The 15,998-nt window shown below is 39.0% G+C and overlaps 1 protein-coding gene and 1 pseudogene across 1 annotated transcript in view; one reads left to right on the forward strand and one right to left on the reverse strand.

Moving 5' to 3' along the window:
• The window catches only part of Pgm2l1 (phosphoglucomutase 2 like 1), a 40,887-nt gene that overhangs the window by 7,981 nt on the left and 16,908 nt on the right, over positions 1-15,998 (reverse strand). The window contains exons 4-12 of the mRNA XM_090348417.1: positions 14,155-14,239; positions 13,298-13,381; positions 11,568-11,761; positions 9,100-9,289; positions 8,682-8,779; positions 6,099-6,279; positions 1,955-2,048; positions 1,102-1,231; positions 661-850 (exon numbers count right to left, since the gene is read on the reverse strand). Of these exons, the coding sequence (XP_090204543.1) occupies positions 661-850; positions 1,102-1,231; positions 1,955-2,048; positions 6,099-6,279; positions 8,682-8,779; positions 9,100-9,289; positions 11,568-11,761; positions 13,298-13,381; positions 14,155-14,239 (1,246 nt within the window). The remainder of the gene's footprint in view (positions 1-660; positions 851-1,101; positions 1,232-1,954; positions 2,049-6,098; positions 6,280-8,681; positions 8,780-9,099; positions 9,290-11,567; positions 11,762-13,297; positions 13,382-14,154; positions 14,240-15,998) is intronic.
• Positions 8,132-8,557, forward strand: LOC150053488 (ubiquitin-ribosomal protein eS31 fusion protein pseudogene; annotated as a pseudogene).

Below are 15,998 nucleotides of genomic sequence, written 5' to 3' on the forward strand. Positions count from 1 at the left end.
TCAGCCTCCCAGGTAGGTAAGATTACAGGCATGAGCCACCAGTGTTCAGCTCTCCTTTTCTTCTTTACTTACAGACCATCAACCAAAAAGGATTGTCTCAAAAACAAAATAAAAACACAAGGGCTAAGAGCGTAGCTCAAGTGGCAGAATGTTAACTAAGAAGCACGAAGCCCCAGTGGTACAAAGTAAGTAAATAGATAAATTTTCAACAGGAGTTTCCAATCCGATAGTTGGTGGCTTGTGCCTTTAATCCTAGTCTAGTTCAAAGCCTGCTTGGGCAGCCAATAAACTAGCAAAAAAGCCAGAAGTGGAGCTATAGCACAAATGGTAGAATGCTAGATGTGAACAAAGCAAGTTCAGGGACAGTGCCTAGGCCCTGAGTTCAAACCCCAGGACTGGTACAAGAAACAAAAAAGCTTTCAGGTTAGTCACCCTATGGACAATAAGGAGGGTGATGTGCCTGAAGAAAGTATACTCTAAAGCACGACCTCTAGTACTTTGTTTCCTGCTTTTCTTCATCTGGCTGCTCCTAAACGGTCTCCTTTATAATCAATGATAATAAATTTGACAAGATTGGAGTGAGACTCATGAAAGACCGCCTTCTATTTAGATTTCTCAGTGACATGAGCCTTTCTTGTTGAAATAATAAGAGGTACTTACTGATTTCTGGTTTGGCTGGCTACTATCATATCCATTAGTAATATCCCGTATATGTAATATTGCAAATGTCCCACAAAATTTTGGATATTCTTTTGGAGAATCAAAATTGCGAAGTCTTTCAAAAATACTTTTGATAGTAGGTGGATCATAACACAAGAAATAGGAAGTTTTTGACAGGTGATAACCATACCTGCAGAAAAATTCAATGTGCTAAAGTCAGAGTTCCAGTAACTGCTTACTAGATATGAGCACATGAAAGATAAGCCTATACTTTATAGAAAGCAGCAGACACTAACTCAGGCAATTTTAATACTTAAATAAAAAAGGAAGAACTATTCTCCCTAAACAAATTTAGAAAATTAAATGTAGGACCAAAAACAATATAAAGTGAAGAAAAAGAGAAAAAGATGCAGCATGTAAAAAAATCGTAATGAAACTTACATCTCATAAATCTTGCTCAGTTGCTCCTTTAAGGTTACATTCCTGGTTTCCAGGTAAGATGCCATCTCAGCAACAACAACAGCTGCACTCACCCCATCTTTATCCAAAACTGAGGTTCCACACAGGAAACCTATGGATTAAAGAACATCTTTAGAAAAGGAAAAACTTTCAGCCTACAAATTCAGTAAGTTTACTTGTTACTTTTTTCTAGAAGCACCAGTAAAGTTAAGAGCCTAGTAGTAAGCCAAGTTTGAGAATGCACACAACTGATGATTAACTGGAGATAAGAGTCTCACAGACTTTATTGCCAGGCCTAGCTTAGAACCATGATCCTCAGCACCTCGTTCCAGGACTGCCTGGACTACACAGGAAAATCTTGCCACAAAACAAAACAAAATTACATGCCACACCACACTATACCACAAGCACTTAATAATAGAGGAAACTTTTCAATACTGAGTGCATTGAAAAGACCTGTACACCTGTTCTTTTGGGGTTTTTTTGCCAGTCCTGGGCTTGGGCTCAGGGCTTGAGCACTGTCCTTGGGTTTTCTCAAGGCTAGAGCTCTACCACTTGAGCCTCAGCACCACTTCCGGCTTTTTGCTATGTATGTGGGGTACCGAGGAACTGAACCCAGGTCTTCGTGCATGCTAGGCAAGCACTCTACCACTAGGCCAAACTCCCGGCCCTCTGTTTTTTTTTTTTAATGGAAAAATGCATCTACCTATTTATGAGTTCTCTGAAGTTTATACAACTCAAAATTTAAAACCAAATGCAAAAGTTCTTCTCTAGAGAATTGTATTTTAAAAAATGCTCTCAATCAACACAAAAGATGTTAATATTTACTACATACCAATAGACTCTTCAAATGCAAAAAGGACTTCTTTCCCATTTCCCAGGAGGTCTTTTATCCTACTTCCAATCCATTTAAAGCCTGGTAAAGTTTCCTGAAATGCAGAAGAAGTCACACTAATTAAATGGCTTTTTTCCTCATATACATACATGAGGGAAAAGTCTATCACTAAATGCACATAACTTGTACTGTCATCTTCTATTATGCTCCTTAGTTTACAAAGATTAATATACTTGTAGATATCCGGTCACAAAGTATCATAACTATGCATATTACCCCTCCTGCTGACTACCATTTATACAGCATAGCAACAGATGATTTACACCAAATACAACCCAAGGTTTAGAAATGATGATAAATATAATTACAAAGTAATGCAAATATATGCATGTTATAATTATCTACTGTTTTATCAAATACTGTAATAGGTAACTTACACTATTATCTTTTCTAATGCTCATAAACACTGTTGCCGTAACAGCCTCAGTGCTCAGGTAAATTTGCTACATTATAACCACTAATTTGATGCCTGTGAAGGCTGTGTTTTTAGTTTCCCAAATCATCACAAGTCATTAAGCTTCTATTTATTTTTTTGCCAGTTCTGGGGCTTCAACACAGGGCCTGGACCCTTTTTGCTCAAGGCTAGTGCTCTACCACTTGAGCCACAGAGCCACTTCTGGCTTTTTCTGTGTATATGGTACCAAGGAATCAAACCCAGGGCTTCCTGTATGCTAGGTAAGCACTCTACCACTAGGCCACACTCCAGGCCTGCCATTAAGCTTTTAGTGATGGAACATTATCACTACATAGGACCAAGTATACCTTTTCTTAATACTATGGACAAAATAAAGCCACCAAAACAATAACTGAGTTCTTTTTTTTTGCAGTCCTGGGGCTTGAACTCAGGGCCTAGGTACTATCCTTGGACACTTTTTGCTCAAGACTAGCACTCTTGAGCCATAGCACCACTTCCGGCTTTTTCTGGATATGCAGTTCCAGGGAATCAAACCCAGGGCTTCATGCATGCTAGGTAACCATGCTACCACTCGGCCCCTGAGCTCTTTTTTTTTATAATTAGACTTGAGGGTTTTTTCTCTGATGAGCTATTGCACACTTTAAAAGGCATGCCTTATTCTAGAGTTCACAGAAAGAACAGAAATTTGAGACACACATTAGTTCTAGCATTTACCATCACATCCTAAGTTTCTTGATTCACTTCTCTACCACCTCACCAAACAGCAAAAATTAAAAATCCAATTGCACTTCCAGTTTAAAAAATTTGCAATATTGGTCATTAGAATCATGTTCTTTTTCAGTTTTGTGCTTATACTTTTTTTTTTACTATAAACAAGAAAAACATTATTATAACTCAGAATCTTAGGCTTGAATACAATTTTAATACCTTTTATTTTGTGATGAAAGTCAAATACTAGAAATTTTATTTCATAAAGAAAAGTAGAGTTTACTTCTACTCTGTAATCAGTATTAAGATCTATGAATCTGGAAAAATGCCCAGAGGTAACTTTTTTTTTAATGCCAGTCCTGGGGCTTGACTCAGGGCCTGTGTGCTGTCCCTAGCCTTATTTTACTCAAGGTCAACACTCTACTAGTTGAGCCATGAGCGGCCGCCGCCTTCCCCTTCTCCTCTTCCTTCTTTTTCCTCCCCCTCTCTTCTTCCCCCTCCCTCTCTCTCTTTCTCACCCCCCCCCAATCTGTGGGGGGTTAATTGGATATAACAGTCTCACAGACTTTATTGCCTGGGCTAGGTTCAAACCTTGATCCTCAGATTTCAGCCTCCTGAGCTTAGATTACTAGCATTACAAGTGTGAGCCACCAGTGCCAGCTAGAGGTGACACTTTTACTGATGTTTAGCAAGATGGCAGTGGAAAGACAACTTTTTTTTTTTTGCCAGTCCTGGGCTTGGGCTCAGGGCCTGAGCACTGTCCTTGGACTTTCTCAAGGCTAGCACTCTACCACTTGAGCTTCAGCACCACTTCTGGCTTTTTTTCTTGTTTGTTTGTTTGTTTTTTGGCCAGTCCTGGGCTTGAGCTCAGGGCCTGAGCACTGTCCTTGGACTTTCTCAAGGCTAGAGCTCTACCACTTGAGCCTCAGCACCACTTCCGGCTTTTTCCTATGTATGTGGTACCGAGGAATCGAACTCGGGTCTTCGTGCATGCTAGGCAAGCACTTTAACCACTAGGCCAAAGTCCCGGCCATTCTGGCTTTTTTTTCTATGTATGTGGTACCGAGGAATCGAACCCGGGTCTTCTCGCATGCTAAGCAAGCACTCTACCACTAGGCCAAACTCCTGGCCCCAGAAAGACAACTTTTTTGAAGCAGCTACAAAAATGGTAACTAACTGCCTGAGGTTTCACAAAGGCTATGATCAAGGCTGAGAGAAAGACATTACTTACTTTTTTTTTGGATGTAGAATCACTGTATCTTAATTTGTAATTTAGAAATCTACTTAAGTGTTCACGATGTACTTGAAGAGACTACAAAGGATCGATGATACCTGTTTGTTTTCAGAGTGAGGACGTGGCACTATGGCTCCAGGGGTAGGGTGGTAGCCTTGAGATGAAGAGCCCAGGCCCGGAGTTCAAGTCCCACAATTGACCCAAAAAAAGGAGTTTTCAGAATGAACTCTACATGTAACTGATGAGATTCCAGGAACCAGATTTTCCCAACCTGAAAATGAAGTAGCTGTCCCTGAACAATTCAGCTCAAGCCTACCGCCCTACCCTTGAAACGCAGCATCACTTCTGGTTTCCTGGTGGTTAATTATAGAGATAAGAGTAGCATGGAATTTAGTGCCTGGGCTGGCTTTGAACTATGATCTTCAGATCTCAGCCTCCTGAGTAGCTAGGATTACAGGCATGAGTCATTACGCCTGGCTAAAAACAGGTATTTTTGTATACACTAAGTGTTAATGTAATGTCTTAGTCAGAAAGTTATATATTTGATGACCTTGTCTCAAGTTGTTCAAATTATCATACATAGTAAGAATAAGCAGATTTACTGCTGGTTAATTGGAGATAGAGTCTTAGGAACTTTCTGTCCATGCTACCTTTGAATTGTGATTGTGTAGGTCTCAGACTCCTAAGCATCTAGGATTATTCTAAGTGTGAGCCACTGACCCCCACATGAGCCAAACACCCAGGAAACTATAATCCATTTCTCTGAACTTGAGCCATCCAGAGGGCCTCGGAGTGTTGCTGCTAATATGGTAAACATAAACAAAATCCAACCTGCCATATTTAATTAGCTAGCTGATCATTTAAAAAAAAATCTCTATGAGCTGGGAGTTTGGCTTAGTGGTAGAGTGCTTGCCTAGATGCACGAAGACCCGGATTCAATTCCTCGGTACCACACATGTAGCAAAAAGCCAGAAGTGGTGCTGTGGCTCAAGTGGTAGAGCCCTATTCTTGAAAAAATCCAGGGACAGTGCTCAGGCCCTGAGCCCAAGCTCAGGACTGGCAAAAAAAAAAAAAAAATCCCTAATTAGGAAGCATAGAATTCTATTGTGTAAATATACCATATTCAGGAAGGAAAATCCAGAAGAAAACTAGGGAAGAGGTGACACTACTCAAAAAGAAATGTACTCATTACCTTACGTACGTAACTGGAAACCTTCTGTAAATCACCTTTACAATATAAATAAATAAATAAATAGGAAAAAAAAAACTTATTGGGGCCAGGAGTTTGGCCTAGTGGTAGTGTGCTTGCCTAGCATGCACAAAGACCCGAGTTTGATTCCTCAGTACTACATATATAGAAAAAGCAAGAAGTGGTGCTGTGGCTCTAGCCTTGAGAAAGCCCAAGGACAGTGTTCAGGCCCTGAGATCAAGCCCCAGGACTGGAAAAAGAATCTGTTATTATGGAAAGTTTCAGACATATATTTAGGATATATATTTCCTTTTCTAAGGAAAATGACAAACTTGTGTAAAAATAACAATTGTCTTAGTGAACTTCCCTGTGCTCATCACCCAGCTTCAACAACAATAAAAATATTCAAGGCCAAAAAAGGAATAAGCAGGATTAGAAAAATGAGTAAATTATAAATAAATTAATGAAAGTTATGGTGAAAAGATATCCTCATAGGTTTAGATAAACAGCCATTCTAACAGATATAAGCCATTCTTACTTCGAAATGAAATCCTTCCTTAAGTGCAATTGCCTTCAAAATTTTAGAAGACACAGTGGTAGCTAACATATAAACGTTCTTCACATCAGCATTTGTTGATCTATTCTTCTTCCAACAGTCAAACATCCACCACCCAAATAAAGCAGCCAACTCATTTCCTGTGAAAATTTTCCAGTGACCACTGTGGAGAGAATGAAAATTGAAAATCAAGATCTTTCTAGCTTCTTATTAAAATCTCTTGATTGTGAGGCCTTGAAATTATGGAAAATCATTAAATTGTTACTTTGATTCTTCTATTTTGTAAAAAAATACGATAAATGTGAATATAAAGTTTATATGAAGATACTGTCACCTCATAATGGTGAAAATACAAAGCAACCAAGAGGATATTATTAAAAAATGAAGGCAGGCATGCCTTATGCCTGTGATCCTAGCTACTCGGAGGCTGAGATCTGAGGATTGTGGTTCAAAGCCAGCCTGGGCAGAAAAGTCCATGAGATTTTTATCTCCAATTAGTCACAGAAAAAGTTGGAAGTTGTGCTTTACCTCAAGTGGTAGTGTGATAGGGTTGAACAAAAAAAACTCAGGGACAGTGCCCAGGCCCAGAGTTCAAGGCCTAGGACCAGCAAAAATTAAAAAAAAGGAAAGATTAAGAAATGATTAAACATATAAAGTGATTCATAATGCTGCATTGCTTTTAAAATTAATATTTTCAAACAATGTATAAGGACAGAGAAAATGCTCACAATACACATGAAGAGGAAAATAACAGGTGTATAAAACTATAATGTTTTTACAATTTTATAAAAACAGTAAATCTTTGTTCGAATAGGAAAAAAGAGGAAGTTACTGTGTGCTAGTGGCTCACATCTGTAATTCTGGTTACTTGAAAGGCTGTGATTGAGGGGATCATGGTTTGAGGCCATCCTAGGAAGAAAAATTTATGAGAGTCCTCTCATAAACTTCCTCAGCTGGGTGCAGTGGCATGCCCCTTTGATGGGGAAACCTAAAATAAGTGGATTGTGGTCCAGGCACATCCACGTAGGAAGCCAACCCTTTCTGAAAAACAGTCAGTACAAAAAAGAGATGGAGGCTGGGAGTTTGGCCTAGTGGTAGAGTGCTTGCCTAGCATGCACAAAGACCCGGGTTTGATTCCTTGGTACCACATACATAGAAAAAAGCCAGAAGTGGTGCTGAGGCTCAAGTGGTAGAGCTCTTGTCTTGAGAAAGCCCAAGGACAGAGTTCAGGCCCTGAGCTCAAGCCCAGGACTGGCAAAAAAATAAAAAATAAAAAAATTAAAAAAAAAGTGTGTAGCTAGGATTACAGGCATGAGCTATCATGCCAGGCTCACACTTCTAAAAAAAAAAAAAAAAAAAAAAAAAAAGGGGGATGGAGCAGGGCACTGTGGCTTGTGCCTGTCCTAGCTACTCAGGAGGTTGAGATCTGAGGATCAAGGTTCAAAGCCAGCCCAGGCACAAAAGGACCTGAGATTATTATCTCCAATTAACCTCTAGAAAATGGGAGGTCAGACTGGGCTCCAGAGGTAGGGGGGTAGCCTTGAGCTGAAGAGCTCGGGACAACGCCCAGGCCAAGTTTAAGCCCTGTGACCCACAAAAATAAAATGGGATGGTAGTGTGGTTTTTGCAGTAGAGCTGAGTCTGCTCAGGGCTGAGGCTCTGAGTTCAAGACCAATACGGCAAAAAGGAGATAAAAAGATAAGAAGAAAAATATGAAAATACAAACTTAGTTTGCATACAAAATATTTGTCTTTTTTTTTGGCCAGTCCTGGGTTTGGGCTCAGAGCCTGAGCACTGTCCTTAGACTTTCTCAAGGCCAGAGCTCTACCACTTGAACCTCAGCACCACTTTTGGCTTTTTTTCTATGTATGTGGTACCGAGGAATAGAACCCAGGTCTTCGTGCATGCTAGGCAAGCACTCTACCACTAGGCCAAATTCCCCACCCAAAATATTTGTCTTTTAAAAAATATTTTCACTTTTCTGATCCACTATCAGTGGTGGGACCACTGCCAGGATGCAGATTTTCATCAAAACCCTCACAGGGAAAACCATCTCACTCGAGGTTGAACCCTCAGATATATAGAAAATGTAAAGACCAAGATCCAGGATAAGGAAGGAATTCTTCCTGATCAGCAGAGACTGATCTTTGCTGGTAAGCAGCTAGAAATGGACACACCTTATCTGATTACGACATTCAAAGGGAGTCCACTCTTCATCTAGTGTTGAGACTTTGGTTTGGTGCTAAGAAAGGAAGAAGTCTTACACCGCACTGGCTATCTTGAAATACTATAAAATGGATGAAAATGGCAAAATTAGTTGTCTTTGCCAAGAGTGCCCTTCGGATGAATGTGGTGGTGGAGATTTTATGGCTAGCCACTTTGACAGACATTGTGGCAAGTGTTGTCTAACTTACTGTTTCAACAAAACAGAAGACAAGTGATTATGCATGAATTAATAAAAGGGCACAAACTAAAAAAATATTTTCACTATTTCCAATGAAGTCTGCAAGACTTAAAATAAAAAAATTTACTTTCCAAGCTCAAGCTTATGCTCAAGCTACTTACTTCTCTTGAAGTTCTGCCACTGCCAGTCGGTCGGCATCAGGGTCTGTGGCTAGCACTATCTGGGCATTTTCTCTCTCTGCCAGTCTCAGAGAAAGTTCCTAAAATCGTGGATCCAAAAGTTAGATTGTACCCAAGAATCTAAATTTAATATTCCTCAGATTAGGCACCATGACAGCGATATGAATTTTAAAAGGCACATGGTTTGGTTAAATTTAGAATAAGGAGCCTAGAACTAGGGACACCTGCCATAAAGGTTTCAAACAAACCACAACCTATGATGCAAATACAACTCAAAAGATGCAAACCACAGTGGTGTGCATATAGTTTGGAAAGCAAGAAAGTAATCTGAATTGTTAATAAGTTTCTTCTATTTTGTTGGCTAACAAACTAGAAATCATTTAAATATTTTAAAAAATACCAGCACAGATTCTCCTTCTTCAGGATTTGGGCACTTAACAGTAGAAAAGTCTGGATCGGGATCTTTTTGTTCCGGTACTGGAATTGGAGGCTTGAAACCAAACACTTGAAAAGCCAGTTGCACATAGTCATGTCCAACTCCATGAAAGGATGTATGCACAAATTTTAAGGTGGTCTTTGAATTTAATTCCCTGTAAAAAAAATTACCATTGAAACAATATCACAAAACTTGCTTTTCCTGCGATATAGTTAAAAACACTTAAATTTGAAGAAAAAGTGATTACAGTTGAGAGCAGGGTCTAAGACATTTTAAAACAATAATGTGGTATTAATGTAAATATAAAAAGACTTAGCTAGACACAGTGGCTCACACCTATAATCCTAGCTACTCAGGGTGCTGAGAGCTGAGGATTGAGGTTCAAAGCCAGCCCAGGCACTAAAGTCCATAAGTCCCTTATCTCCAATTAACCACTAGAAAACCAGACGTGGCGCTGTGGCTCCAGGGGTCAGGCGGTAGCCCTGAGCTGAAGAGCTCAGGGACAGTGCCCAGACCCAAAGTTCAAGCCCCACAACCAACAGGAAAAAAAAAAATCAAAAGACTTCGTGTGCACACACACTGTGCACTAGGAGTCCATGCGTGGTAAGCAACTGTCTTACCACTGAGCTAACATCCCAGTCTTACACTGAGCTCAGAGCACTGTCCTTGGGCTTTCTCAAGGCTAGAGATCTACCATTTGAGCCACAGCACCACTTCCAGCTTTTTCTATGTATGTGGTACAGAGGAATCGAACCTGGGTCTTCGTGCATGCTAGGCAAGCACACTCCCACTAGGCCAAACTCCTGGTACCTCAAAAAGCTTTTAATTCAAATGCATTCTTTAGTGCTTCAACTTTCTGACTTGGATTTCTCCCTGCCATATGCAGTGCCATTATCCTAAATAAGCCTCCATTGTATCTCTTACCAAAACCAGTATACCTAGTCTTTCTCTTCTCTAGAAGACTTTCTTCTTTCCTTTCATGTTCAGCTTAGATTCTACAGAACCTAATTTTAATAATCATTTGTTATTTTGGTTGTCTTGACCCTCTAATATCTCAATATATACTTTGCAAATAATTAGCAAATAGTTAATTATTATTTCAATAAGTTTTACCAAGAAGACTGAACAGTTTTACTGTCAGTAGACACTCAAACCTACCCAGAAATCCTAAACTGTTACCCCCAAAGTTTCCTTTTTTGCTTTCCTAAATGATATAATATCTCTTTTTTGTATTCCTTTCTTCTCTTGTCATGTAATGTATTACTGAGACACATAAAATCACTGATGGCAAGTTCTTAAGTCTTCTTACACCAAGTCTACAACCAATTACCATCTATCAATATCTCTTTCTTCTTCCATCTGAAAACAATGAGCAAGTGTTCTTCCTCTTCTGCTCTGGTTCCCAGTTTTCCTAAGAATATTAGTACTTCAGTCCCCCTCCCTCCCATACCCTTTCTCTTTCTCTCTCCTACTCTGTACATTTCCATTAGCATCCAGTCCAATTTCTTTGGTAACCTGCACAGCAAAATGTTCTATGTTCACACTTAACATTTACTAATTTCTCTCTATAATCAACAAAATTTATTAAAATAAATATATGAAATCAGGGTGCTAGTAGCTCACATTTATAACCATAACTACTCAGGAAGCTGAGGTCTGAGATTTGAAGATTAGCCCAGGAAGAAAAGTCTATGAAACTCTTATCTCCAATAAACTACTAAAAAGCCAGAAGTAGAGCTGGGGATCAAGTGGTAAAGGATTAGCCTTGAATGGAAAACACTCAGGGATAGTGCCCAGGCAAGTGCAAGCCCAAGGACCACCACCTCCTCCTCCTCTGCCTCCTCCTCCACCACCACCTCTTCCTCCTCCTCCTTCTCTTCCTCTCCCTCCTCTTCTCCCCTTCCTCTTCCTCTTTTTCCTCTTCTTCTTGGTGTTGGTCCTGGGGCTTGAACTCAGGACCTGGGTACTGTCCCTGAGCTCTTTTGCTCAATGCTAGTACTTTACCACTTGAACCACAGGTCCATTTCTGGCTTTTTGAGTACTTAATTGGAGAAAAAGGTTTCACAGATTTTCCTGCCTGGGCTGGCTTTGAACCACAATCCTTAGATCTCAGTCTTCTGAGATTACAGGATAACAGACATGAATCACAAGTGACTGGCTATACTGGCTTCTGTTACTTGATTTTAGGTTTAGTCAAATTGTAGTATATATGTATCATCACTTCATTTGTTTATTGCTCAGTTATATGTAATTGTACAGCTATTACATTTTATTTATCCATAATTCAGTTTACTGCTACTTTTGGTTATAAATACTGCTGTTTAGCCATAATTTTAAAATGATGGACACAAAACACATTTCTCTCACTTATTCTTCCATCACTTGTTCTCCTTATCCAATAGTGATACTGTCCTGCATTTACACTTTAATACCTGTGAAAACAGATCTTTTTCAGATCTTCCATATATCTTTTGCAAATGTCCTGCAGTGGATCTTTCTTCAGTGGGCTGGTGTCCACTAAATTATCATTCCATGAACCATTCCAGGGTTCCACACATTCTTCTATACATTTCAAAATTTCTTTATCATGAGGAGATGTTATTTGAGCACCATTTTCCCAATAAACCTAAATGTAGGTAAATATAGCTATAGTTATTTAAAATGCTTGTGATCTTTTCTTAGCTATAGTAGGGATCTTTGGCTTTATGAAGAAGCGTATCATAGTAATCAAGTAAAAAATCAATATAAACTATGCAACTTGTGGTCAGGAACGGGAAGGGGAAAATGGGTGACTATCTAAGAAGCAGTGTACTTATTATCTGACTTATGGAACTGTAACTCCATGGAACAACTCCTTAATAATTAAAAAACAACATGGACTAGTTTAGTAATACCAAAAGATACTGATGGTAATGATTACACAGGTGCTTACTGAAAAATAATCATGTATTATTTCCTTTTTTTTAGAATTTACTGATAATACAAGTAAATACAAGCAGGTATAATCTGACCATATTAGAATAGGCATATAACAAATAGTGTTCAGTTATATTATTAGATTTATACCTATATGTTAAAAATATAATGTAAGAAGTTATAAAATATCTTATAAAACTTTGCAGTATTAGATTAAACATCACAAAACAAAATCATTTTCCCATTAATTAGAATTTATTTAAAACTAAACAAAATATATACAAAAAGCCTACCACCAAGTTTATTATGCATTGGTTTTTATAACACCAAGATATTCTAGTTTTTCTCTTATCTCCAGATGCTCTTTTTGTCCATCCTTTTCCTTGAAGTTAATATTCCCAGTGATCTATTCTTGACTTTTCTTTCTATTCTACCCTAGTTTTTGGCTGTCAATCCAAGTTCAAGGCTTCTAAATATTCTTATATACTATAGTATGTGTGGCTACCCCAAAATCTGTAACTTCTGCCTAGATTTCTTCCCTCTGTTATATATCGCCACACCTAACTGTTCATGACATTGCTACCTGGTTGAGTCAAAAATACCTCAAACTTAATATGCTCCAAACTTCTGTGTCTGTGGATGGTCACACTACTCAATTAGCTGGACAGGCCCCAAATCTTAGATTAGCATTAAATGTTTTCCCAGTTAAAATAGAACTCAGTATGTCTGGAATCTCCTACACAAAGAGAAAACAAATACAAGAATATGAGCTCATCACCTAAAAGCCCCAAACCTCTGGCTCAATACTGTGCTAACATCTACTTTCCTTCCAGAGCTACTTTTCATCCCTCGTCACTTTGTTTCCTACCACAGAGGCTAACAAAGCAAATCAATCATGGGATACTGGGGGGCCTGGGCAGAAGATCAGAAGGAAGGGAGAATGAGCTCGATTTACTATTCTTTTTCTTCCTCAGAACTCCCATTAATTTTTCACATTCTTGGGATAATATAATTTTATTTCTGATAGGGTAGAGAGGATTGGGTGGAGAAATTAGAAAGAAAAAGACCAATGAAAAGATCTTCGTAATTATACATCTTGAGTAGTGGTGAGCATCAGGAGTATTACATTGTGGGAAGATGGACTCCATTGCTTTGTATCTTTCTATTCTCAATATCTGGCTAGTGTAGAAGAGACACTTAATAAAATAAGAGCTGTAAAAAGAGTAAAGGTTTTACCAAAGTTTACCTTGTATCCATTGTCTTCCTTGCGATTGTGAGATGCAGTAATCATCACTCCTGCAACTGCTTTGAGCTCCTGGACTGCATATGGCTGAAAAATGACAATATTACCATCCCACTATGCTTCCTAATCAACCAAACATTTGATAAGAGAGTACCCTTGATCAAATAACTGAAGCAAGCATTATGGTATACATGACATAACACCTTGTCAATTCCTGGTTTGTGAGTGGGGTTCAGTTCTAAAATGTGATTCAACAACAGTTCAATTATTAGACTAGCCTTTCTCTTCCATCTCCTTTGGCTTATTAGTATAAACATTGGTTATTCTTTTATCCATTCAACAATTATAATTTTCTTAATCTATACTATATTTTTATGTGCTCCTTCTATTTGGGCCTTGTCTCTTGAGCACCCTTTCCAGAGTTCTGTCTGTTTTATTAGATCTCACTAGAGTTCTAAATTTTGCTTTTGTTGGTATTTTCCCTTCCCTTCCTTTCCTATTCCACCTTCTCTTCTCTTCCATTCCCTTCTTCTTCCATCTCTTCTTTCCCTCTTGCATTTCTTTCAGGACCTCATACTTGCAATTTAGTACTTGAGCCTCCCTTACCCCCCAATCCATCACTCTGTGTGTCTGTCTGCCAGTTCTGGGGCTTGAACTCAGGGCCTGAGCACTCTCCTTAGGCACCCAGCCAGATCTAATTCTTAGATGGTTGAAGTGAAAATAAATTCAAAGCAAAATGTGTTTTCCTTCCTTAAGCTCCTCATGTCACTCAATACAGGACCAAGCATATGACAAAGATTGAAATCCCAGTTGATTTGAGAAATCTTTTCCAGGGCAACAAATTAGCACAAACTACTTACTACAAAAGGTGTAGGAACATATCTTGAGAAAAGGTAAACAGGAACATCTCTAGCCAGCAAGACTGCAGCAGTGAGTTTAGCAAGCCTGGGAAGAAAAAAGGAAGATTTCATTTAGTTCTTAGCTTAATAATTTTTAAAAACAATCTTAAACATGATCACTGTTTATGTAACAGTTACCTGTATATAGTAGCTTTATATCTATAGTATCTCTAAGCTTGCTTCTAACTTATGATTCTCCTCATTCTCTCTTTTGCTGGGATTAAAAGCATATTCTACCATACCTAGCCAGTTAGTTCTTAAAATCACTGGTAATTTAAGCTTTCTGCACCATTTGAAAATATTAAGTAAGACTTGTTTCTTTTTTTGTCAAATGAAGGGCTTCAGGTTGGACTGCCATCCCTGAGTCTTTTTGTGTGCAAGGCTAGTGCTCTGCCACTTGAGCCACAGTGCCACTTCTGGTTTTTGAATGGTTAAATGGAGACTTTTCCCCCAGGCTGACTTTGAACCATGATCCTCAGACCTCAGCCTTCTGAGTAGCTAGGATTAGAGGTGTCAGCCATTGGTGTTTCAAGTAAATAAGAATTTTTTAGTCAGTGTGGGACTTGAACTCTGGACTTCGGTGCTATTCCTGAGCTCTTCAGTTCAAGACTAGTGACCTACCACTTGAGCTACAACACCACTTCCAGTTTTCTGGTGGCTAATTGGAGGTAAGTGTCTCATGGACTTTCATGCCCAGGCTGGCTTTGAATGGTGATCCTCATATCTCAGCCTCCTGAGTATCTAAGATTATAGGCATGAGCCACCTGCACCAGGTTAGTAAGATTTTTAAATGAAAGGGATATGTAGCTCAGTAACAGATCACCTGCTTAATTATGCAGGGCTTTTACATCCATCACCAGCTCTATATACCAAAAATAAATACATAAATAAATAAATAAACCTTTAAAAACTTAAATGAGTGTAACAATGAATAGAACTGACATTATAACTCAAGCTCCAGATCTGTAATCTTAAGCTACTTGGGAGGTTGAAAACTAAAGGACTGGAAATGAAAAGTCCAAAAGACTCCATTTTCAATTAACTAACACAAAGTAGGGCCAGGTGCTGGTGGCTCATGCCTGAAATCCTAGCTATTCAGGAGGCTGAGAGCTGAGGAATGCAGTTCAAATCCAGCCTAGACACCAAAGTCTGTGAGATTCTTATTTCCAATTAATCACCAGAAAACCAGAAGTGGCAGAGTGGCTCAACGTGGTAGAGTGCTAGCCTTGAGATGAATAGTTCAGGAACAGCCCCCATCACCCTTAGGGTTTATCTCCTGTTGTTTCTGTACCTGAGTTTGGTACCTGGTGTATTGTATATATGTTTATTTGTTTATTTGAATTAGGGAAGGGGAGAGGAAAAACAAGAAGACAAGACAAGGATGAAGGGTGAACCAGTTTAACAATTATATTCACAGGACAATACACTGAAAATGAAATTTACAACTTGGGAGTGGGGGGGGGGGAGTGGGACAAAAACATGGGAAGGGGTAACAATGTTCAGGAAGTAATGTACTCGTTATCTTATGAGTGTAACTGTAACCCTTCTATATATCACCCTGACAATTAAAAAAAAAAAAACAACAACAGAGAAATGTGTCGTTCATTTGCGACATTTTTTTTGCCAGTCCTGGGCCTTGAACTCAGGACCTGAGCACTGTCTCTGGGCTTTCTCAAGGCTAGCGCTCTACCACTGGAGCCACAGCACCATCTCCAGCTTTTATCTATATATGTGGTACTGAGGAATTGAACCCAGGTCTTCGTGCATGCTAGGCAAGCACTCTTACCACAAGGCCAAACTCCAGG

The sequence above is a fragment of the Megascapheus bottae genome, chromosome 16 (genome assembly GCF_031878675.1).
Source record: "Megascapheus bottae isolate mThoBot1 chromosome 16, mThoBot2.hap1, whole genome shotgun sequence".
NCBI lineage: Eukaryota > Metazoa > Chordata > Mammalia > Rodentia > Geomyidae > Megascapheus > Megascapheus bottae.